At 42.3% G+C, this 25,431-nt stretch overlaps 2 protein-coding genes and 1 pseudogene across 5 annotated transcripts in view; 1 reads left to right on the top strand and 2 right to left on the bottom strand.

The window, feature by feature from the left end:
* The window catches only part of POLG2 (DNA polymerase gamma 2, accessory subunit), a 44,964-nt gene that overhangs the window by 2,854 nt on the left and 16,679 nt on the right, over positions 1–25,431 (bottom strand). For 2 of the 4 annotated variants that reach the window (XM_073883275.1, XM_073883276.1), the window contains exons 8-9: positions 23,791–23,908; positions 19,329–19,465 (exon numbers count right to left, since the gene is read on the bottom strand). In XM_073883275.1, coding sequence (XP_073739376.1) covers positions 19,329–19,465; positions 23,791–23,908 — 255 coding nt within the window. Of the gene's footprint in view, positions 1–19,328; positions 19,466–22,213; positions 23,909–25,431 lie in introns of those variants that run through there. The other 2 variants (XM_073883277.1, XM_073883278.1) reach the window with 2 other exon arrangements.
* Positions 1,231–24,835, top strand: MILR1 (mast cell immunoglobulin like receptor 1). Its single transcript, XM_025890195.2, has 7 exons — positions 1,231–1,659; positions 8,945–9,055; positions 11,134–11,223; positions 11,775–11,831; positions 11,957–12,025; positions 12,377–12,460; positions 18,231–24,835. The coding sequence occupies exons 1-6, from the start codon at positions 1,311–1,313 to the stop codon at positions 12,427–12,429; spliced, it is 729 nt and encodes a 242-aa protein (XP_025745980.2). The 5' UTR covers positions 1,231–1,310; the 3' UTR covers positions 12,430–12,460; positions 18,231–24,835.
* LOC112837717 (NADH dehydrogenase [ubiquinone] 1 beta subcomplex subunit 4 pseudogene) lies at positions 1,655–6,909 on the bottom strand (annotated as a pseudogene).

The following is a 25,431-nucleotide window of genomic DNA, read 5'->3' as shown; positions in this document are numbered from 1 at the left end:
ATAGAATTAATATATCACCATTTTGCAACCTCTAGTGAAATAATGCTTCCAAGTGGTTATTGTCAAAGCCTACTAAGAAACAAAAAGAGAGATGATCAGACATTATGTGCCTCCTCATGGAAGTGCATACTAACCCCATGAGTTCTTGCTAAATAAAAGCTAATCTGAATTTCATTAAGCCTCTGGGCAGGGGACAGAGGAACATGGTAAAAGATACCATGGGAATGTGATCAACAAAACTGAGACCATGGAAAACACTATAGAATAAACAGCTTGCTATCTTCAACAAATAACCTGTAGGGGGAGGGGAAAAAAAAGATGGAAGTGTCTATAGATTAAAAAAGGCATAAGAAACATATCAACTAGGGGCGCCTGGGTGGCTCAGATGGTTAAGCGTCTGCCTTCAGCTCAGGTCATGATCCCAGGGTCCTGGGATCGAGCCCCGCATCGGGCTCTCTGCTCCGCGGGAAGCCTGCTTCTCCCTCTGCCTCTCTCTCTCTCTCTCTCTCTGTCTCTCATGAATAAATAAATAAAACCTTATAAAAAAAACTCTAAAAAAAACCAAACACTAAAAAAAAAATAAAAAAAAAAAAAGAAAGAAACATATCAACTAATTACAGTGGGCCATTTTGGATCCAAAAACAACAACAACAGACAATTAGGGAAATTTGAACACTAATTAGATGTTGATGACATTTTATTTTATTTTTAAAGATTTTATTTATTTGTTTGAGAGAGAGAGAGAGAGAGAGCACAAGTGGGGGAGGAAGGAGTAGCAGAGGGAGAGGGAGAAGCAGACTCCCCAGAGAGCTGGGAGCCCGATGTGGGGCTCCATCCCAGGACCCCAGGATCATGACCTGAGCCGAAGGCAGATGCTCAACCGACTGAGCCACCCAGGCGCCCCGTTTGATGACATTTTAAAAACATTATTAATTTTTAGGTGTGATAATGGTACTGTTGTGTTTACCAAAAAAGTCTTTATCTTTTAGAGATACAAAGCATCAATTAATATTTCTAAGTCAGCATAGCCAGTTTTAAGAGGTCACTTCACTAAATTGTACATCTGAAACTAATATTGTATGTCAATTAACTGGAATTTACATTTTAAAAAAGAGAAAAAAAAACCAGTGTCCACTTCAAGCTCTCAGTGGCAAAAGAGGTGGCAAGCATGAGAGAGCTTGTCAAGGCCCCCCATGCATCACTGGAAGGAGCTTCTGTAGGTGCTGAGGCTTCCTCACACACTGGTCAGCCTGGCTGTGCAGCAAGAAAGTTCTCCAGGAACCAGTGTCCCTACCACCTTGACCCACAAAATGTGGTCAGGTTACCATTTAGTTATTAAGGCACATTCACAAAGACGTTTTCTCGTGTTACTCTCTTTTCCAGAACTCCTTTCTCCAAGTTTGGACTCAGAAGCAAAAGCGGTCATGAGGGGTCAAAATGTATCGCTAATTTGTTCCAACCAGAACAAATCACTACAGATCACCTATTTTTTGTTTCGGCGTGAGAAACACCTGAGAACCCATGATGGAAAAGGTGAACCCATGATTTTTAACCTAAGCATCTCAGAAGCCCATGAGCTGGGCCCCTACAAATGCAAAGCCCAAGTTTCTAACTGTTCATTGGTCAAATACAGTCAGGAGTTCAACTTCACATTTGTGGGTAAGTAGGGCACTCATTCCTGGGGGCGCCCTGTGATTTGTGGGATTCCTTCCTGTTCTACAGTGGGCTCTTTGCTCCCCTACAAATACTCAAGAGTCTGGAAAGTATGTCACTGAGGTCTTTGTTCTTATTAATTCCATTTTACTTTCTCTTCTAAAGACTTTTTAAAAATGATTAATAGAAGATTTGTTTAAACAATAATACATAGAGTCATCGTTGCCAGACTTAATATGAAACATTAAATGTCCAATCCAATTTTCCTTCCTGGATAAGTTTTTTGTTTTTGTTTTTTCCTATCTCTGTCAGTTTTTAAAACATAATACCAGAAGAGGGACCCAATTTCAAACAGAGCTCCTACGAGTGAGGTCCTGGGAGTGGGTTTGAAATTGGGATAGATATTTGCTGATCTTGCAGAGGTCGAACGAATCAGGTCAGGATCTTCGTGGAGCCTTCTGTGGCTGGGATTGTTGACTGAAGCAAGTACTCCCATTTAAGAGGGTGAGCTCATATGACCAACCGCTCAGCTTGTGCCTTCCCAGCTTCCAGAGATAAGTCGTATTCAGCTGGGTGCAGGGGAGCGGGTAGAGGGGCCAAATTCAATGGCTGGCACTTGGGGAACGACAACTTGGCAGTCCCGAATACGTCTTCCAAAGACTTCTGCCTACTTCAGATAATAGTAGCCTGATTGCCTTAGACAAAAATCTTACATGAACAATTTGGGAAATTGTTGAGATCTTTTCTAGATCCTTTACTCTAGGATCCCCATCATGTAGGCAAAAATTACTTTTTCTCTGAAGACTCGAGAAGTCTTAGAATCAGTAGTGGATACCGCGGCAAGGGTCTTCAAAGCCCCAGGCCTTTCCCACCTTCTCCCCTTTGCAGTGACTACCACCAGGTGCTCCATCAGCCAGCGCTCTCCTTGCCCAAACACATCTTATTATTACTGTATTTTTCTCTCCCATCTTCCCACCCCAAGCCTCTCACAACCTAGCATTAATGGTCTCATGACCTTGATAGTGGACTCCTAGGAGGTGGAGATAGGGTTTCCCGGCTAATGTGTGTGCATTGTACCTGGAGGCTTCTAAACATAGGAGCTCTGACTTACTGACCAAATCTTTGAGTGACCCTAGGTCTGTGCTCTCTAGCATAGTAGCCACAAGCCACATGCGGTTATTTACATTTAAATCCAAATTAATTAAAATTAAATGAAATAAAAAGCTCAGTTCCTTAGTCTTATTAGTCATGTTTTAAGTATTCAATAGCCACAGCCGACCAGTGCCTGCTGTATTAGACAATGCAGACAAAGAACACTGCCATCATTACAGAAAGTTCCATTGGGCACCACTGCTCTAGCTCAATGGTTCTTAGCTTTTTAGGTTATAACCATCTTAACAATCAGTGATAGGGGTACCTGGGTGGCTCAGTCAGTTAAGCATCTGCCTTTGGCTCAGGTCTTGATCCCAGGGTCCTGGGATCAAGCCTCATGTCAGGCTCCCTGCTCCGCAGGGAGCCTGCTTCTCCCTCTTCCCCCTTGCTCGTGTTCTCTCTCTCTAATAAATAAAATCTTAAAAAAAAAACAAAAAAACCCAAAACAATCAATGATAGTCAGGGCCCCTGGGTGGCTCACTCAGTTAAGCGTCCAACTATCCCCCAGCTGAAAATATTCTCTAGTGGTCATTATAGGCCACCAGACTGGACTGGGCAGCCTGGTATCGCAGAAAGAGCAATGGGATGAGCACTGGGGGACCTGTGTACCACAAGCTTCCTGTGCAACTTTAGATATTCCCTTTGGCTACACCTTTGATATATCTCCAGTCCTCAATCATTAAAATATGAATTGAGAAGATAGGCAGTATAATCCTAACATTGGCTTTAACTCTGGGTGAGAGTCTCAGTCTACTGTGGGCAGAATGGGGTGAGGAGAGTAGGCACTTATTGGCAGGGAAAGCATCCAAATGTCCTTCAAATCACCAAGGTTCAGTGTGAGAAAGGATGCAAGAGCCACCACTGGTGTGGGTCTCCTCCATTTGAATAACAGGGGCATACACTCCTGCAAGGAATAAGCCCGATTTTAAATGGTTTATGAACTCAATGGCTGAAGCCTTAAATTAGCTGATTAAAAAACCCCAAGTACTCATTTGCTGAGCTTCTGTCCCACAGATATGTAGAAAATCTTCCCACATCCTGCCTTCCAGGTAAATGTACACGTTTCCTGCAATTTGTTACAGTAATTACACTGTCCTGTAGAACTGTTTTGATAGGTTATAAAACTGTTTCCTCTTCATTTAGATCAGATTAATAGGTATCTATTGAGTGCTTACCCTGTGCAAGTAATTATGTTGGGCGTTGCTGGAGTTTCAGTGATGCCTAAGACATGTTCTTGTCCCCAGCCTAGTAGGGATATGAGCCATGAATAATGATCACTGATTCACTCATCAAATATTACTGATATCCCAAATGTCCCAAGCCCTGGCTATACATTCATTTCTGCTCTAGTGGAGCTTACAGTCTTAGTTGGGGAGATACAAAACCCAAGTACCCAAATTCATGATCACAAACTTTGTTGATTGTTAGGAAGGAAAAACAAACTGGCACAGTGATGGAGAGAAGCAGGGGATGGTGGAGCATTCTACTTAGATAGGGTAGTTAGGTAAAGCTTTTCAAAGGGGATGACATTTAAGTAGAGCCCTGAAGAATGAGAAGGCATTAGCTAGGTGAGGAGACAGGGAAAGAGGGCTCTAGTCAAGGGACAATAGCCTGTGCAGGGGCTCCAACTTGGGAAAGAACTTGGCTGGCTGGGAAGGACCTAATAGGAGGCTGGTATGGCTGAAGGTCAGATGAGGGGACTGTGGCCCCAGGCGAGACTGGAGGCAGGCTGGGCCTGTGACCCAACTATCATCTGCCAAGTTATTCCACTCTAGGTGAGGTGGGGCAAGAGTAGAAGTTGGGGATTGGTTGGGAGGCTCTTGCAGTCATCTAGGAGACAATGGTGAGGATGGACAGAGTGGGTAGATTCAAGATATATTTTGGAGGAAGAAACAGCAGGACTTGTTAATGATTAGATTTGGATTCACAGGTCATGAAGGTGAGGAAGGAATCAAGAATGACTTCCAGGTTTCTAATGTAATCAGCTGATGAGGAGTGGTGCCTTTATTGAGATGGGGAAAACTGGAGGGATGGGGAGTTGGGGAAAATGGAAAGTTGTTAATAGGTATAAAGTTGTGGGTATGCAAGATATATAAGTTCTCCAGATCTTGCTGTACAACATTGTGCTTACAGTTAATAATACTGTATTGAGCACTTAAAAATTTTAAGTTAAATTTCATGTTAACTCTTCTTACCATGATAAAATAAGTGAATTAATGGATGGATGGATGAATGAATATATAAATAAAAACATTTCTTAAATAATAGGGTTTTAGTATATGTTTATCTACCTACTGATTATTCAATAATTAGCAGATTAGCTAGAGTTCAGTTTCAAACAGGTTCCATATGAGGGGGACCATGAGAAATCCAAGTGGATCATGATGGGAGGCAGAAGAGGAAGCACATCAGCCTGGAGGATTTAGGAAAGGTCTTATGGGAAAGGTGGCAGTTGAATGAGTCTTAAAAGGGCTCCCTGAAATTTGTAAAAAAATATCTGGTTTAGTGAAGAGTAGCTATTCCCTTACTCTGATCACCATGATGCTGTGATGTGCTTTGCCAGTCTTTTTACAAACTCTCAGGGGAGTATACATTTTTCCAATCACTTGAGATATCAATCCTTGGTCTAGTTTGGATCATCCCATCTCAGAGAGGAGTCTGTGCTCTCTGCTTCCTCATGAATGTTTCAACGGCCCCTTCCTGAAAATTACAGGATATAGACTTCAGTTCCATAGGAAGAATGTCCTGTTGGTGCTGTTACCCAAGTTGCTTTCCAATGCCACCATTACTATTCCCAAAGTTGTTCTTGGAGGCCACTGTTACCAGGTACTGCTCTGTCAAGGATGCTTCCCCAGGGATTCCTGCTCAGGGGAGGGGTGGAGTAAGGAGACTCTAAATTATTTTCTTTGATTTTACTTATACTTTGGTCCCTGTATTTCACTGTTTCTGTGCCAAACTGATATTGTTTAAAGAAAAAATCTGCTGGGGCGTTAGCCCAAGCCAACTGGATCTGCTGTTTACTAGCTAAGTGACCCTGGGCAAGTTTCTTAACCTCTCTGAATCACAGCTTGTTCATCTGTGGAATGGGCATGAAACTATCTTCCTTGTAGTACTATTGTGAAGTGAAATGAGGTAATGTGAATAGCAAGCCTGACAATGATGGATACTCAACAATTTTCCTTCCTTTCCTATTATTCTGCTTTATTAATGAATTAGTTCTTTTTTTATTTGAGAGTGAGCAAGAGGGAGAGCATGAGCGGGGGGAGGGGAGCAGAGGGAGAGGGAGAAGCAGTCTCCCCATTGAGCAGGGAGCCCACAAGGGGCTTGATCCCAGGACCCTGGGATCATGACCTGAGCCAAAGGCAGACACTTAACTGACCCAGGCATCACCCCCCCCTTTTAAGATTTTATTTATTTATTTGAGAAAGAGAGAGTGCGTGCACAAGCAGGGTGAGAGGCAGAGGGAGGAGAAAGTGAGAAGCAGACTCTCCACTGAGCAGGGAGCCCACAAGGGGCTCGATCCCAGGACCCTGGGATCATGACCTGAGCCAAAGGCAGACGCTTAACTACATGAGCCATCTGGGTGCCCCTATTAATGAATTATAAAATCAATAATATAGCTGGATTCTCCCACAAAATAGGGTATGACCTGACAGAATCTAGCAGACCCACATACTTCCTGTTGAAAAGTTCCTTTGAATCTATTTACCAGGGTTACTTCCTGCTTGTGGGAGGAAGTAGAAGATAACTGTACAGCTGAATTCTATAAATAAAAAGTTAGAAAAGATATTTTTAGATTTCTTTGATTAAAAAAGAAACCCCCCCCCCCGTAGCCTTATAAAGATTAGGAATAAAAGTACCTCTCAACTTCATACTTGAAACTAGATCTTTGACAAAATTATACTCATCCTCAACAATGAACAGACTGAGACTTCTGATGAAAGGCAAGTTTGTGCTGTGATTCCTCAAAGCAGAGAGACGCCTTCCACCCTCCGGCGTTCTCAGCACCTGGCTTGTGCTGCACTGAGTGCAGCTAACCACTTACCGTTGGTCTTTCTCACTGGGCAGCCAGCTGCCTGACGTCTCAAGAAGGGGGTCATTCATCTTCTGGTCCACGGTCGGGAGCAGAGTAGGGGTTCAATCCACGTTTGTGGACTGAGTGAATCCAACCTTATCATTTAACACACACTTCCATTTTTCTAGACCCAGTGATCACACCAGTGTTGAACATTCATGTCATTAACATAGAAACAGACCGACATATAATACTACGTTTGTAGCTCAATGGCTCTCTGCCCATCACTTATACTTTCTTTGAGAAAGATATTGCCATATCACCACCTAATTTCAAGCATGTAAGGGAGCCTGCTGAATTCAACGTAAGCAAGAACAACACTGGAGAAAGGGAAGAGTACAGGTGCAAAAGTGAAAACAGGTTGCCTGACCATGAAAGATACAGTCAGCCAGTCTCCATCAATCCCCCACCAGGTAAGGGCTACCTGAGCTCTTTCCACAGGGTCTGCATTTGCTTCCAGAAACTGTAGCTTCTCTGCCCACCCACTTCCCATGCTGGCCATCTGCATCCAAATGCCTTTCCTTTGGGAGGTTCCACACAAACCCCGATGGGGTTTCTTTCTGCCACTAAAAGGAAGAAGATGAGCCTAGAAGCTAGGTCAGGAATCCTGTAGGGAGACTTACATCCCTACAATCCTGTAGGAAGACTTCCTAACTTGACCCTGCTTCCTGCCTTGATCTTCCACGGCCCAGGTTCTAAGCAATCACATCAGATTTTGCATCTCTTGGAGCTGCCGGGTTTTGATTCTCTTTTGCTTTTCCATTGATTTCTAACACCTGTGCCCGCCTGCTTGGCTGTTTACTGCCCACTGCCAGGGGTTGGTGAGTGGAGACCTCCAGGACCCTCCTTGGGGTGAGAAGAGCTCCTGTCCCAGCGCTGTGTTTGGGAGGGCACTGTTCTGGTGCTTTCTCCGCCATGCATCTTCCCCTCGGCTGAGGAGCTCAGGGGGAAACAGGAGAATATACCCACCTGGACCCTGTATCCCCACTTTCCTGAACCATATTCTAGGTACCTGGACCTGAATTCCCTACCCAATCAGATCGGGACCCACCTTCCAGGGCCTACACAAGTCTCATTCCCAGCTCATCCTCCCAAGGCTGTCCCACAGAAAGGAAGTGAGCATCGCTGGCCCTGAGTTAAGGGGGCTGTTTGTGGGGAGCATGGACAACATCTGTACATGCAAGCTGGAGGGTCCATGTGCACACGAGACCCCTTAGGGTGCAGGTCAGAGCCTGAGTGGAAAGGTGGGCCAGGCTGGGGCTGGCTCTCTGCATGCTGCCAGGTTCTAGTGCAGAACGCTGAGGAGTTTGAGAATTCTAGATTCAAATCTGGCTTTCCAGGACCTTACAAAGGGACACTCATTGAGGTAGGAGAAGGATAGAACAAAAAAGGTTAGCTAAGGCAGTAGGCATGCTTAGGTATTGAACACTTCACCCAGCCTCATCCTCAGAACAGAGCCCACGCCCTGGTGTTCAGTAAGTTCTAACAAATGAGGCAGCCTGTAGGACTCAGGCCCCAGAGTCAAGCTTTGCCTACAGTCACAGCCCTCCCATTTACTAGCTGTGTGACTGTAGGAAAGTCATTTAACCCCTCTGAGCCTTACTTTAGTCATCTGTAAAATGGGAATGATAGCAATGAGATAAATACGGCAATGCATGTAAAGCGCTTAACAGTGTCTGGGGTGTAGTTAATAATGAATGGTAGCTGTTTAAGTGACATAAATCATACCAAATGACTAAGGGCTTTGCCCAATAAATGACCAGGCTTTTCTGAGCCTTATGATCCTAACAACGCTGCCAGGAATCCATCTGTTAAATGCTGTGCTGTTTTTCTCTTCTTTGTATGAGCCCATGTGGAAGATGCACTTGGTTGTGACTTCCAGAACTTCACTAACAAGTTAATTCTCAAGAGTGGCAGGTGTCCAGAGCAGTCTGGAGACTGGGGTGCACAGTACATTAGTTAGCCTGGGAGACGGTGGTGACTGCCCTTTCCAGAACATTCCACAGTTCAATACCATTGGAAAAGAAAGCTGTGTGGTGACCAGTGAATGCTGTCTTCTTCCAGGTGGAGACGGCTGTCCTTTCTGCCTGCAGCTACTGCTTCCAGGGTTATTGCTGGTGCTAATTGTAATAATCTTGATTCTGGCATTTTGGATACTACCAAAGTACAAAACAAGTAAGTTCTTCAGCAGCTTTTGCATTGTTTGCTATGGGTGTTGGGTACAGAAAGCAGAAGAGAAGGTGAAGAGGAAGGGAAAGGGAAATATAAAATGGGATACGAGGGGAACAAAGAGAAGGGAAAGAGGCAAAAGGGGAAGGTAAATGAAGCCGGCTTCCCGCACAGCTCACACCTAAGCTGGTTCTCGTTTCTCTGGCAAAAGCCCTTCTTGTTTCGATGGCTTGGAGGTCCGTGACCTGTGCGGTCACCCGGAGCCCCTGCACTGAGAAGAGCCCCACACTGGGTTTCGTGCTCTGCTGTCACTGTCTTGAAATTCTGAATACTTTTTCTTTTTAACTCTTTTTAAAATTATTTTTTAATTTGTGAAATATACAGACCAATACAATTTGCCATCTTAACCATTGTTAAGTATACGGTTCAATGGCATAAGGTGCATTGTTACTGCCGTGCAATTATCACCGCTGTCCACGCATGGAACTTTTCTCATCCTGCAAAACTGAAACTCTGTCCCCATTATGCCCTCCCCATTCAGTCCCCCTCCCCCAACCCCTGGCAACCACTACTCTCTCTTCTGTCTCTATGAATTTGGCTACTCTGGGGACCTCAGATGACGGACTCCTATGGTATCTCTCCTTCTGTGACTAGCTCATCTCACTCAGCAGAAGTCCTCGAGATTCATCCATGTTGTGCATGTGTCAGAATCTCCTCCATTTCTAAAGCTGAAGAATCTTCATTACAGACAGATCCATAGATACATATGCATATATACACTAAGTTGATCCACTCATCCATCAATGGGCCCTTGGGTGGCTTCCACCTTTTGGCTACTGTGAATACTGTTGCCACGAACATAGGTGCACAGATCTTCATACTTTTTTAACAAGAGGCCCTGCATTTTCGCTGTGCACCGGGCCCTGCAAACAAGCTGGTGGGTTCTGACTGGCAGCTCCGCAAAGGCAAGAGCTTTGCCTTGTATCTGTCAGCATGCTGCCTAGCTCTGCCACTCAGAGGAAGCTCAAAGAAGACCAACAAAAGCATCACTGTCCTCTGCCTACCCTCAGTGCTGCATCAAGCCCCAGTCACTGCTTTTCATTATTCACCTCTTATGACCACCTCTACTTATGATTTCAAAATGGCCTTTTCACTTGGCATGCAAGTATGGAGGAATATCAAGATATGCACAAAGAACAGCATGTCTCAGCATCAGCATCCCAGCAGTGAGCTGAGGGGCATCGGGCAGCCTCCTTCACTTGCCTGAGCTTCAGTGTTCTGACCTGTACAACGGGGAGATACTGTCATAGCTAGGGAGAGAACCAAGTTCTTGTTAAGATAGAGAGAACCAAGATACTTGTTAACCTCCTATGCCTCCTCTAGAGAGTTATCATTCAGACAAGTCAGAAACTTAGTTGACACAAGACTTGAAAATAGATGTCAAAATGTATACGTCTGGGCGCCTGGGCGGCTCAGTTGGTTATGTCTGCCTTCGGCTCGGGTCATGATCTCAGGGTCCTAGGATCGAGCCCCGCATTGGGCTCCCTGTTTGGCAGGGAGCCTGCTTCGTCCTCTCCCTCTGCTGCTCCCCCTGCTTGTGCTGTCAAATAAATAAATAAAATCTTAAAAAAAAAAAGTATACATCTTATACATTTTTTAAAACCTGTCTTCCCTTCCTACAAAAAGTCTTGCAAAAGTAGAATTAGTGTTCTTGGTTACTGGCCAGGACTAAAAAGAACTCAGCTGGGTAATTTACTGTCTCTTGTAGATATTACAAAGCTTTTTACAGACTGTTCTTTTCAGTGAAGGAAAGAAAACGTGATGTGTCTCTGGCATAAGTAAAGGATGTCTCTCGCAGACCCAGAAAAATAAATCAGAAGGGCTTCTGGCTTGGAGAAGAGGGTGCTATGGATTCCTTGCTGAGTCCATGGTTTTCCTTCAATAGACAACAGTTTAGGCCATAGGAGCAGATTATTCTTTGTTTCGGAACTTTGGGGGATTCTGCTCCTTGGCAGAGGAAATGAGAAAATGTGGCTGAACTGGTTTAATTTAATGATTCTACATAAATGGTTCACTTTATGTAGTAAAAGCTATAAGAGATAAAGCACCCGGAGACTATGGAAATACGGCCAGGGAAGTAAGAATATATGCAAATATCTGTGAAAATCAAGCAGGTAAGAGAATTTTTTGGGGTATTTTGATTGGTGTGGTTGGTTGGATTCAGACTGTTGTCTTTATTTTTTTTTAAGGTTGTACAGACCCAGGGGTAAAAAATAAAAATAAAAATAAAAAAAATAAAAGGAATTAGAATACAATGTCTTCTTCCCACCCCTGACATCCAGTCCTACTTTACAGGGGCAACAACCAATTTTTAAAATCCTCACATAGATCTTCTACGTGGATGCTAGCATCTACACAAAGGGTAGCAGGTCATAGATATGCCATTCTACACCTTGATTTTTTTCATTTAACAACATATCTTGGAGATGTTTTAATGTCAGTTTGGAACGATCCACACTGTGTTCCAGAGCCTCTTATGATCCCCTCTTAAGGCAGGCATCATATGCTGCTTTATGGTAAATAGACTCAGGGCCTTGGTAACAATGAGAACAAAACCAGCCCACACTAACCCTGACCCTGTTGCCGGCACGGTGCTAAGCAATTTACCTACCCTGTCCTACACAAACACCACTAACTCCCAATTTATGTTATTCCCATGTTACAGGTAGGGAATCCGTGCAAGGCTTGGAACCAAGGCAGTGTGTTCCCACAGCCCAAGATGGTAAGTGTTCTCTGCAAAGTCCAGAGGCTGCACACCATGTCAAGGGTGGCTGGCTAAACCACTGCCCTCACGTGATCAGAGATTCGGATTGTAGGCCCAATAACTGTTCCTTGTCTTTTGCCCAGGAACTGGATGCTCCCAGGAGATACACTATGCTACCCCTGTGTTCCAGGAGGTGGCACCAAGAGTTCATGGTGAGCCACAGTTTGGGATAAGAGGATCCTATCAACATGAGACATAAGGCCACCAGGGCTTTAGAAGCCCAAGGATGGGGTAGATGGAGGCAACATGCACACCCCAGGAAGCCAGTAACAACCTAACAAATCTCATTAGGAGACGGGAGGGCGGGGTTGGAGAGGGAAGGATGTGACACTGAGAGTTTCATAATTATTCTTATATAGTCTAGGAAAAAAAACAGTTAACACATGGTTCTTTCAGACCACCCAGCTACTAAAATGAGGTTTTTTGGAGGGGGGGGTTCGTTTTAGAGTCTCTATGGATATATATCCTAATTTTACTGAATTATTTTCTCTCTTATATTTCAGAAGCCTGTAGTGATTGTAAAACTGGATATATCTATTCAGAACTCATCTTCTGAAATTTAAAAAAGATACAAGCTACATCTCAGAGTAAGATCCTTTTTATAAAGTTGATTTACAATGAAGAAAAGGCAAATGTGATCGATACTCAAAAATATCTCACTGGTGACCTAAAGTGAATTACTATTTTTCATGATTAAACACCATTCCTTTGGCCTGTGTACACCCAATTCTGTCATCAGGCAACAGTTTTGTCAGGTGGGATCCTGACTGGTGACAGTTTTTAAATGCTTCTGCCATTTTTAGGCATGGACCATTCTCCCCATTGCCACATCACTGAAAAAAGAGAAATCGCCAGACCACTGTGCTCTTCATTAAGTGCATCCCGGAGGCAGAATAGCGATCACCTTTCCAGGGTCCCCACCACCATGCCCACCGAAGGTTCAGAAGAAAAAAACCATGTCTAAATTCTAAAACAAAAACTGGTGACCTTGAAAACGTGTCTGAAGAGAAGAGTCCCCGTAGTTACGAGAGGAAAATGAGATTATTCACCAAGGACACATTTATTATCCATTGCTATTCAATTTGCTCTCAGATTTTGGAAGCCCGCAAAAATATTTATATTGATTTTCGTGGACGTTCTCAGGCCTCAAAACTTAGCTAATGGCAAAGGCATGCCTTTATGTGCTGCATTTCCCATTGGCGTTCTGTAGAGAGGATAGTGTTCTGTGGGAGACAGGAGAATGGATTACTTTGACTGTCTTCACAAATCACCACAAACTGGTGGCTTAAGACAACAGAGATTTATTTTCTCAGAGTTCTGGAGGCCAGAAATCTCAAATCAAGATATCAGCACGGCTGTGCTCCCTCCAAAGACTCTAGGGGAGAATCCTTGCTTGTCCCTTTCAGTTTCCTATGCTTCCTGGTGTTCCTGAGCTTGTGGCAACATCTCTCCAATCTCTGCCTCTGTCTTCATATGGACTTCTTTTCCTGTGCCTTTCTTTTATAAGAATACTGGTCATTGGATTTAGGACCCCTAGGATGACCTCATCTCAAGATCCTTAATTATGTCTACAAAGACACTTTTTTGTTTTTGTTTAAGATTTTATTTATTTGAGAGATAGAGCAGGGAGAAGCAGAGGGGGAGGGAGAGGGACAAGAAGAGCATGCAAGCCCAACACAGGGCTTGATCCCAGGACCCCAAGATCATGACCTGAGCTGAAACCAAGAGTCAGATGCCCAACCTACTGAGCCACCCAGGCGCCCCCTTTTTCTTTCTCTTTTCTTTTTAAGATCTATTTATGAGAGAGACAGAGCTGGGGGAGGGGCAGAGGGAGAGAATCCTCAAGCAGACTCCCCACGAGTGCAGAGCCTGACACTGGGCTCAATTCCAGGACCCTGAGATCATGACCTGAGCCGAAATCAAGAGTTGGCCACTTAACCAACTGAGCCACCCAGGCACCCCTCTGAAGACCTTTTTTTCAAATAAGGTGACGTTCACAGGTTGCAGGAGTTAGGACATGGACTTATCTTTTTTGGGGAGCCACCATTCAGACCACTACAGGGGTGGGTCAAAATGATATCTGGTTTAAATCTCTCATCCTAGGCGTTATTAGTCAAGTCCAGTAAAAGCCAAGAGGCATTTGTTAGGTTCTAGATGAACAAAACAACTTGGCCCAAATTTTTCTGCTCTGCTCTTCTTCTGGGGGTTGCTTGAAACTCAGTCTTAATAGTTCCCAACAGTGGACCTCTGACTAGAAAAATCATAGCTACCAGTTATTAGACACTGTCTAGCATCCTACAGGGCAATATTATTATTTTGCTTTTACAGGTAAGGAAACTTTTAGACTCAGATGGGGTAAGTGATTTCACAAGATCACTCACAGATTAGTAGTGGTTGAACCGGGAGTTAAATCCTAGCAAAGATCAGCAGAAGCACTGGCCATGGGAATGCCTCTCCAGGGTGGGAAGGGATACTGTGCACATAGGTCCAGATTAGTTTGAGGATTTTGTTGCCATAAAGCAGCATTCATGAGCATTTCTGCCCTTTCTCTGTTGACATTTTTATTTGGGGGAAAATCAGTGTGTCATAGAGGCTAAGAAAATAAGGGTTCCAGAGTCAGACAGACTGAACATAATTCAGGCTCAGTTGTGTCTTAACTGTGGATAAGTTATGGGCTTCAGTGTCATTCACTTGGGGGGACGGAGAAAGGGAGGGGGCAAATAACACCAGCATATGGAGGGGCTGTGATAATTAACTCAGGTAATGAATGTAAAGGGCTTGGAACAGGGCCAGGCATATAATTAAAAAAAAAAGGCTATTTGAGGTATGGTGCTTACTCTGCGTCCTACTAATTGGCTGCTCCCCTTAGAAATCTTTAAGTCTTTGAGGTCTTAAACTTCGTAACTTGGTTACCATTGGCTGCTTCTTCTGTCTTGAGGTCCCTCCGGAAGCAGAGCCTGAGACAAGGACTTGAATGCAGGTAGCCTATATGGCACGTGACCTCAGGCAGCAGGAGTGAGGAAGCAGGGCAGTAAAACAGGGAGGAAAAGTCAACACTGGGGTGGGGAGGGGCTGGCAAGCTCCAGACCATAATGGTAATTGGATTTGATCCAGTTAAGACCTTCTGAAGTTTTGAAGCCCAGAATGCCTCTGGGTTTCACAGCATGCCCTGAATCAATAGTCTCTCATTTTCTCCTTGCAAAGCTTTTAAAGCAGTTAGTAGAAGCCAACCAACTCCACAATCCATATAATTACCATTGCCCTGTGCTTTTCAAGTGCTAAAACCATTGCATAGCCTAGTGCTTCACTTTCTACCTCTGCCTCCTTCCCCACTGCAGAGGAAGGTCTTAATAATTGTAAAGTAATTGTGAAGCTATGGCATGTAAAGGTTATCACCACCCTCCTTACCACCCCCTTACAACATCGCCTGTTGCTATCCATCCAAGGTGTAAATCCATTTCCTAGGGCTGCTTTCTAGGGTCTTCTGATAACCTGTCTTATCCTGGACTGGCCCTGAAAGCAGAGCCTGAGATAAGGATTCGGTGCAACTAATTTATCTGGGAGGTGACCCAGGGGAACAAGCATAAGGGACTGGAGGAAAAGCCAGTACCAGGGAGTACTGTTGAGCTGGGCACTTCTATGGACAACTGGGGATTGATTCCACTGGAACCTTCAGAGCAACGAGAAACTCTCTCAGAACTGTCTGCTTGAGGACCTATCCATTGGCTTTCATCCCTGATTGGCTGAGGGTTGTCCCAGGAGGTGATGCCTCCCCCACTTCTAGGCTGTGCATGTGGACATTCCAAGCTGGCATCTCACCCAGGGAGCTGCAAAGCATCGGGGCAGAAAATGGGGGTATGTGTTGTACACTTGAAGCAAGATGCTATCGACACAAAGTGAATGAAGTCTCAGGAGCAGTTGGAATCGGAGGTGAGGCCCAGGGGATGTGACGCAAGATACAGAGGTGGCGGGTACGCCATCTCCCAAGAATTCCTCTGTGACAACAATAGCTGCCACGTGTGCAGCACGTACCAGGGTGCAGGTGCTGTGAAGTGCTTTGTGTACTTAGGCTTGTGTAGTCCTCATGACTCCGTCCTCACCCAGCTGCGACTTCCTGTGGCTTCCCACTCTACCTGATCCCCCCCCGCCCCCGCACAGATGTTCAGGCTTTTGGACTGAATTGTTCAGGAAGAGAAGAGAAAAAGGAAAGGGAAAAGGTCTACTGAGTTTTCCTTTCAATAGCTACATTTTTGTCATGTCTATTTCAGCTTCACTTTGGGTCTTTTTCAAATCCAGGGTCTTTACATTTTTTGTTGTTGTGAAATAGAGCACACATTATAAGAAAATGCATTAAAATGGATATGGACAATTTGGTAAGTTATACGGAGTGAACACTGCCCATGGCCCAGACGCCCTCTGCATGCCTCTTCCCACTCACAAACCCACCGCCCCGCCCTTCACTACTCATTTAAGGGGATCGATTCTTTGCTTTTCTTTATAGTTTTACCACCAAGTATGCATTCCTGAATACTGTCTTTAGTTTTGCCTGTTTTTGAATTTCATATAAATGGAATCATATAGCATTTATTCTTGTGTCAGGCTTCTTTTGCTCAACACTATATTTGTGAGGGCGCCTGGGTGGCTCAGTCATTAAGCATCTGCCTTCGGCTCAGCTCATGATCCCAGAGTCCTGGGATCGAGTCCCGCATCGGGCTCCCTGCTCAGCGGGGAGCCTGCTTCTCCCTCTGCCTCTCTCTCTCTGTCTCTTATGAATAAATAAATAAAATCTTTAAAAAAAAACTTAAAAAAAAACACATTATATTTGTGAGATTTATCCGTGTTGCTGCATGTAGTTGTAATTACATCTTCCATTACTAAATGGTATTCCATTGTTTGAATCTACTGTAATTTATCTATTCTACAGCTGACACACATTTGGGCTTTTGTCAGCGTGGGGCTATTGCGATTATGCAGCTGTGACCACTCTTAAGCTAGGAACATGTCTGCTGCTTCCCAACTGCATGCAACTGTGCTGAATATGTGTCGGAATACAATGTCTGGGTCATGGGTCTTATCCCCAGCCTAAGTAGACGATGCCATAATATTCTCCCAAGTGGTCCTATCACCTCTTCATTCCCTTGAGCAGTATGTGAGTTTTCACCCCCCTACATTTTTACCAACACTGGCACTGTCATTTTAATTTAACCATTCTTGTGGGCATATAGTGATATCTCATTGTGATTTTAATTTGCATTTCCCTGAGATTAATAAGGTTGAACAAACACATTTTCCTATATTTAGAGATCATTTGGATTCCTTTTTTAATGAAATACCTGTTTGAGGCTCTTTGCCTGTTTTTCTAGGAGGTGTTTTAACTTTTTCTTATTTTTTAATAGTTGTTCTCCTACTCTGACGCTTAATTTTTCACTCTCTCAGTGTTGCCTTTTGATGAAAAGAAGTTTTAATTTTAAGAACTTAATTTGTCTACCTTTTCCTTGACGATTAGTGTTTTTTGTGTATGTGTGTCCAGGTGACGAAGCATTTCCTCAACTTGAGGGCATGCAAGAATTATTCTATATTACTACCTACTAGAGGTTTTTCTCGTTTACTTTCATATTTCGGTTTACAACCACGCAGAACCGTTTGTGTGTGTGGTATGAAAGGAGCACCCTATTTCTCCCTGCTCCCACGCATGAGCATCACCAATGTTGGCACTGTCCACTGAAAAGCTGTCCTTTCCCCACTAAACTGCTGTATCATCTTTGTCACAAATCAAATGTCCATATACATGTGGCCTTCCTTCTGGGCTTTAGATTCAGTTTCATTGTTCTACTTATCTCTCCTGGGTCAGTACCATACTCTTTTCAATAAGTTCTGATAACTGGAAAGGCAGATTTTCCTATCTTGTCCTTTTTAAGAATGTCTTAGCTATTCTTGACCTTTTGCATTTCCAGTTAAATTTGAGAGTCAGCTTAAAAAAAAAGTCAGCCTGTTATTTTCTTAAAGAAAAAAAAAAACAACCCTGAACATGATAGGGATTTTGATTGATATTGCATTGAATTAATAGGTCAACTGGGGGAGTATTAACATTTTTAGAACAGTGAATGTTCCGAACTACAAATAACTCACTGTCTATGTCTTCTTCGATTCTCTCAAGAGTGTTTTTATTATTTCCTGCATAAACATCTTACACATCTTTCGTTAGATTTATTCCTAGGTACTTGATATTTTGATGCTATGATAAGTTGTGTTTTTGTTTCATGTTGATATACAGAAACACAATATTATTGTGTTTGATTCTGTATCCCTTAGCAACCTCACTAAACTCTCTCTTCCACTTTAATAATTTATCTGTAGGTTTTCTCACTATCTGGAGCCAGACAGCTACCTGCCACTGCTGCCTCTGCCACCACAGCCTCAGGCCCGACACGGAACATGGAGCTCCACTGCTGCAGACACCTGCTTCTCAGCGACCGTCACCACCTCCCTTCTTTCTAGATCCCGAGCATACGCATCTGATTAGAAGATATTCACCACCATACATCCCCCAGCAGTAAGAGAATGGTAATGCTTTTAGATTTCCGACCCCACCAAATGGAAGGAGGGTTATGATGAGGTTTAAGAGGGCCACTCAAAATATCTTCTACATGCGCCAAAATTTCAATCAAGACTAAGGGTGAAATAAAGACATTTTAGGACAAAGACAGAGAAAGAGGTTTTTCCAACTGTGTTCTCACTGAAGAACTACATGATGTACTTGAGGAAGAAAAGTGAACACAGATAAAGGGTGTAGGATTTAAGAAGCATATAGAAAACATAAATGACAGAAGGCGGGGGCGAGGGACAGGGATGTATATGTAAGGTTTGGAAACATTATAAAGCTACCATGATGTTTAAAGTGTGGTATTGGCATATGGCTGAACAAGTAGAACAATGGAACGGGACCGAAAGTCTAGCTATAAATCTAAACACACGTGCGAATTCAGTGAATGAAAAATATGGCATTTTAAATCAGTGGCGAAAAGATGGATCATTCAATATAGTGTAAAAACTTTAGAATCACATTTAAGAAAAGGTGGATCCCCTACACTTCATTCTCTGCAACGAAATAAAGTCAAATAGGTCAAATGTTAAAATACCTAAAAATAAAGCCATAGAAGTGCTAGAAGAAAACAGGAGGAATTTAAAAATAATCTTTAAGAGGGGAAGGCTTTTCTAGGTATGACTCACAATTCAGAAGATATAAAGAACTGCTAAATTTAATTAGATGACTCATTTTAAAATTACATTTAAAAATCATAAGCTAAGCCGAAAGAATAAATAGGGGAAATACTTTGAACCCACATCTCAGAAAAAATTTGAAGTTTCATAATATATAATGAGCTCTTACAAACTATTGAAAAACAAAAAACCAACCCACCAATAATCCAATAGAAAAATGGGAAAAGGTGGTACCTGCAGGGTAATACCAGGCAGCACAAAAGCCTTGCGGGGAGGACCGTCTGCCCCTTCTGCTCCCAGGGCTGGTGGATTACAACCGGAGGAGACTGCCTTCTCTCAGTGATGCTTCTCAGGAAGGATGTAAAGGAGACCTAACCAGAGGAATGATCGACAGTTCTGTGATGCCTGAAGCTCAATGTTTTTTCCTTTCTTCTTTCCACCTTTGAGGGACATGGACTATGCCCTCAACTCTTCCCCAATACACTGTACCAGAGGTTGTAACTGATTTACAGGTTAGAAAAATTAGACACCTAAGGACTACAGTGATCTCCAAGCATGCCTTCTTGGCCCCTCAAACATCCTGTGGGGAAGGAGGCAGATGGAGAAGGGCCAGAGCAGGATGCTCGAGAAAGGACCCAGTGCAGGGACTCCTCTTGCCAGGTCTAAGAAGGGTACTGCTCCCTGTCTTGTCCTGGCCGCCATCACCTGTCAGAGCTCCTTAACAGGTCTCCCTGCTTCCCTCCTACTCTTCTGCATCCCATTCCCACAGTAATCTTTTCAAAATAACAGTATGTCCCTTGTCTACTTAAACCATCCCCTCCTGCCCCAGTGGTTTCCGGAAGACTTGCTGTGGCCACCATGGCTCTAAGTGATGTGGGTCCTGACCACCTGTCCGACCTCATCTTCTACTCATCTCCCCTCCACTCACCTCCTTCAGCCCCCCTGGCCTGCTTTCTGCTCCTTGGTCACTACCTTCTCCCTCCTAAGGGCCTTGGCACTTCCTAGTCCCTCTGTCCAGGATGCTCTGCCCCAGATCCTCACATACCTGGCTCCTTTGTATCATTCAGCCTCAGTTTGAAGGTCACATCCTCTGAGCGTCCCTGACCACCTAGGCAAAGCACACAACTATACCCATGATCAAGCACATCATCCTGTTCTATTACCTACAACACTATCACTATCCGAAATTACCTGAAATTGTCCATGAGCATACCTGCTTAGTATCTGTTCCCACCTCTCTACCCCCAGAAAGGTCTATCTTGTTCACCACTATATCCCCAGTACCTACAGTCCCCAGGACTTAGGTGCTCAAAAAAGCCTTTTTTGAATGAACAAAATGAACAAATATATAACACATATAATAACAGGCCAGGAGAAGCACAACTGTCTGAGAGAAATTTCTCCCATGCTTCCTTACAGGAAGACGTGGTATAACAGAGCAAACAAATGCCTTCAAGAACACTCTCACAGCAGGGTGCCTGGGTAGCTCACTCTGTTAAGCCTCCAACTCTTGGCTTCAGCTCAGGTCATGATCTCAGGGTTGTGAGATCGAGGCCAGCAGTAGGCTCTGTGCTCAGTGCTGAGTCTGCTTGGGATTCTTTCTCCCTCTCCCTCTGCCTCTTGTGCTCTTTCTCTCTCTAAAATAAATTTTTTTTAAAAAGAACACTCTTATCATTAAATTATAAAAATGAAATTTAAACTTTTTTTAGAAAAGATTTTATATATTTATAAATATATAAATCTCATGACCCTGAGATCATGACCTGAGCTGAAGTCAAGAGTGGGCTGCTTAACTGACTGAGCCACCCAGGCGCCCCTGAAATTTAAACTTTTAAGTTGACATACGGTGGTCATATTGGTATGGTAATTCTGAGATTGCCACAATTAAGGTGAAATCAAGCAAATGAGCAGTTGTAGGCCATGGCTTTCTAATTATCACCCTCAGTATTTTTTTTTTTTTAAGATTTTATTTACGAGAGAGAGAGAGAGAGAGAGAGAGAGCGAGAGAGAGCATGAGCAGGGGAAGTGGGAGAGGAAGATGCAGACTCCCCACTGAGCAGGGAGTCTGATGCAAGGCTTGGTCCCCGGACCCTGAGATCATGACCTGAGCCAAAGGCAGAAGCTTAATGGACTGAGCCACCCAGGTGCCCCAGCCCCTCAGTATTCTTGAGAACTGGGATTTTGGAATGGAAGAGATACAGATGTATGATAAAAGAGATTAAGTAAAAGCCCTGCAGTCCTAAAAAGCTTGAGGGGACATTTTTGGGGTGATGGAAATGTTCTATATTGTCATTGTGGTGGTGGTTACACATTTGTCAAAATTCGTAATTTGTACATTTAAAATAAGTTTATTGAATATAAATTTTATCCCAACAAAGCTGATTAACAACCCTGCCCCACCCCCCGCCACACTGCAGTGCTGAATTTGAATATAAAGTACTGGTATGAATTCATGACTTTTTAAATTCAGGGTGAAACACACACACACACACTTACATATCTGCTAGTACTGAACACTGAAAAAGCCTAAAAACAAAGATCACCTTCTAACAATGAGTATCCCCAGTACTCAGATACAGCTTCCAAACACCATTTTCCATTAAAAGGAAACAGGACTTCTTACAGAAACTCTGAAATATACAAGCTATTAAAGACTACAGAAGTTGTGTCAAAATGACTCCAGGCCAACTTGAAGAGGCTCCCACTGGCCAAAGATAGGACAATTTGAACATCAAAGAGAACAACTCTAAAGGAAACAAATCTGCATTTATCCTACCTCTCTCACACCTCTAAGCAATTAATAGATGAGATGTTTTTACAGAAATATTCTAGCTAATGAATGAGGAAGAAAGAGAATCAGAATATTACCCATTTGATCAATGATTGTTAGCATCCCCAAAAGAGAAGCTACCAGACAGTACTGCCTCCTGATAGAACACAACAACCTAGGAAAAATCTTGTCCCCCAAAATTAAACTTGAAACTGATTAAGCCTTTGGATTCAACTTCCAAATCCTTAGGAAATTATATATAGACAGGAACTGGTTAAACCATCATGGGGATGCAATAAGCAAAATCCAAAAGTAACAAACCCCATAATAGGCAGCCCAATTTCTTAAAAAAAACAGAGAGAGACTAAAAGACCTAACAATCAATTTTATGAAATTATAAGACAACTGAAAACTGAGTAGATATCTGATATTAAAGAAATGGTTTTTAAAAACTTTTTATTATGAAAATTCTCAAACATGCACAAAAATAAAAAGGCAATACAATGAACCCTCATGTTCTCATCACCCAGCTTCAACAACTGAGAGACACTATTATTTTTTATCTATAATACACCACCTTTTTTAAATTGGAGAATCTTAAGGCAAGTCTCAGATATCATATAATTTCACTCAAAAATATTTAAGTATGTGTCTCTTTCAAATAAGGACATTTTTAAAAAAAGTCATAATACCATTATCACACATCCAAGAAAACTGTCAACAATTCCTTAATACCATGTAATGTTCATTTTTTTTTAGGTGTGATAATGGTTAACAAAAGACACTTAACTAAAATACTCACAAATGAAGGGAGAGCTGCAATCTGCTTCCAACTGATATGGAAGGATGGTTGTTGGGTGGATAGGGCAAGATGTTCACAGATTGATGGTTACTAGTGCTGGGTGATAGCACTTGGGGTTAATTATACTATTCTTCTTATGTTTGGAATTTTTGTCAGGTGAGTAATGATAGTATAATTAACACAAACATAACCAGCACATAAAAGTTCAAAGATTTCTTTTAAATATACCTATTAGAACCAGACACAAAATACACCGTAATATTAGATTATACCATCTAACATTTATTTTATCTTGCTTTTCAAAAATCAATAAGTGTTCTAATTTTTTAAAGTTTAGTTTTAGGTTAATCTCCAATATTTGACAGTACACATGTGGCAGATTCTATAAAGACTCCTTCTTCCCTGATAATAAAACCCATTTCAAAGAGGATAAGACACCACCAAAGCCCTAAGGCAGAAGTTGCGTTTGATCCAAATAAATAATGATATTCTCATTCCCTTGGGCAGTGACTGGCCTAGGGATGCCCAGGTGACCCAGTTCTGACCAATGAAATGTAAACAAGTCCTTTGATTGGGATGTCTGGGAAAGTTTTTACTTTCCCAGTTAAAAAGGGAAGAGTTTTGGCTGGTTAGCTCTTGTCTTTTACTTTCTTCCTGACTAGAATGTGGACAAGAAGGCTAGACATACAGCAGCCACCCTGTGACCACAAAGCAGCAAGTATAAAAATAAAAGCCAACATACCCAAGATGGTAGAACAGAAAGGTATCAAGAGCCTGGGTCACTAACTATAGAGGAAACAATTATACTAGCTCTGGACAGTCTACCCTCCTAGACTTCTTGTTATGAGAAAAACAAACTACAATTTGCTTAATCCAATATAGTGGGATTTTTGTTTCTTATAGCTGAACATATGTCTGATAGAATGTAATCCATTAAGAAATATAAGTAATAAAAACTGAATTAAAAAAGCACCAAAAATGTCCATGTCATAAAAGTAAAGGGGCTAAAAACAAATCTGTTAATATAAGACAATCAAATTAGGAAAGGAGAATATTTATTACACAAATATTAAAATCTATACATTCTTAGCTGATGATATATACTTGATTAAAAAGTCTTTTACTTTGGATATATGCATCATTTCCTTCATTGTGGTGTCTCTACTTCTCAGATGTATTAACCCATTCTCCAAAGTAGCTTCAGTAATCAAAACTGTGAACAGGATACTCATTTCATCGTATCTAAGGAAAAAAGTAGTTAAAATATATGAGCACAAATACAAATTGTAAATTCATCATATTACCAGCTTTAATTACTTTAGAATCCAGCCACTTTCCAGAGTCATAAAACTCAAAAGCAGGGCTTGAGAGTTGAACCAAAAAAACACTTTTTTTAAAGTTTCTGAACCATATTCAAAGTAAATTTCTCAGAAAGTTTCTCTGACTTATTGTAATAGATGAAAAATCATAAAAGAAAATAAAATCTAATAAACACTGGTCCTCAATACATCATTTGGGGTGAAATTATGGATGAACCTCAGAATAATCTCAGCTTTTTGATGCTTGTATACAATCCAAGAAACATTACTTTAGACTAAATCTCTTATAATACTACTCTGATAAAGATCTTGTATACAACAAATTATACCAAAATCATGCTTACCTAATATATAGCTTAGAATGGTAACTTATCATTTCTAGTTCAGCAATAACTGAATATATCCACACTGGCCTTCTTTCTGTTTACCCAAGACACATGATTCTCATTGTCTGTTTTCTTTATAGGACTCCATCAGAAATTATTTATCTGTTTACTTGTTTATTGTCTACTTTGTCCTACTAGAATATAAGCTTCATAAGAACAGGAAATTTTTCTGTCTTGTTTACTGCTGTTATCAAAGTGCATAAAACATAGTTAACTGTGGGGGCACCTAGGTGGCTCAGTCAGTTGAGCAACTAATTCTTGGTTTTGACTTGGGTCATGATCTCAGGGTCGTGTGATCGAACCAGCAGTGGGCTCCGCACTCAGCTTGAGATTGTCTCCCTCTCCCTTCCCCTATTTGCGTATGCGTGTGCACCCAACCCCCTCCCCAAATAAATAAAATCTTTTTAAAAAATCCTCTTAAAAAACCATAGTATGTACGCTTAATAAATATTTCATTAAAAATATTCTGGGATAATAAAGACTTTACCATTCAAAAGACAACTCTAACTTGATAATGTTCACTCAGTTATCCTTAAATGACTCAAAGGATAAGACTTTAGAACTCAGGGACTGGAGAGTTCAAGCACCACCACTTTTATATGAAACCATTAATTGCTTTACTATAGAAACTTATTTTTCCTCTGACATCATCTGAAAGGTGATTTTAACAAGTTACTAGAGAACTGAAGAGAAAAACATAAAGTTTCCCAACTTTTCACCCAAAAGATAGATATTCAACACAAAAAGCTACGAAGGTAACAAATGCAAAGGAGGGAAGAATGGATTACCTTAAAAATGGAAGTTAATGAAATAGCAGGGGCTAAGACTGGAGACAGAAGATCAATCAGGAGATTACTACAAGAATCCAGCCAGAAGGAGCACCTGGGTGGCTCAGTCGGTTAAGCGTCTCTGCATTTGGCTCAGGTCATGATCTCGGGGTCCTGGGATCGAGCCCCACATCAGGCTCCCTGCTCAGCGGGAAGCCTGCTTCTCGCTCCCTCTGCACCCCCCCACTTGTGCTCTATCTCTCAAATAAATCAATAAATAATCTTAAAAAAAA

Source organism: Callorhinus ursinus, unplaced genomic scaffold (assembly GCF_003265705.2).
Source record: "Callorhinus ursinus isolate GAN/ISIS: 27379988/994484 unplaced genomic scaffold, GSC_fseal_2.0 scaffold50, whole genome shotgun sequence".
NCBI classification, from domain to species: Eukaryota; Metazoa; Chordata; class Mammalia; order Carnivora; family Otariidae; genus Callorhinus; species Callorhinus ursinus.
This window is presented reverse-complemented; position numbering and strand designations above follow the sequence as displayed.

Coding starts and splice junctions, on each gene's coding strand:
- MILR1 (XM_025890195.2), top strand. CDS start 1,311: ATGTGGTCAGGTTACCATTTAGTTATTAAGGCACATTCACAAAGACGT. Junction 1,660..8,944: donor GTTCAACTTCACATTTGTGG/GTAAGTAGGGCA, acceptor GTCTTCTTCCAG/GTGGAGACGGCTGTCCTTTC. Junction 11,224..11,774: donor TATCTGTGAAAATCAAGCAG/GTAAGAGAATTT, acceptor CCCATGTTACAG/GTAGGGAATCCGTGCAAGGC.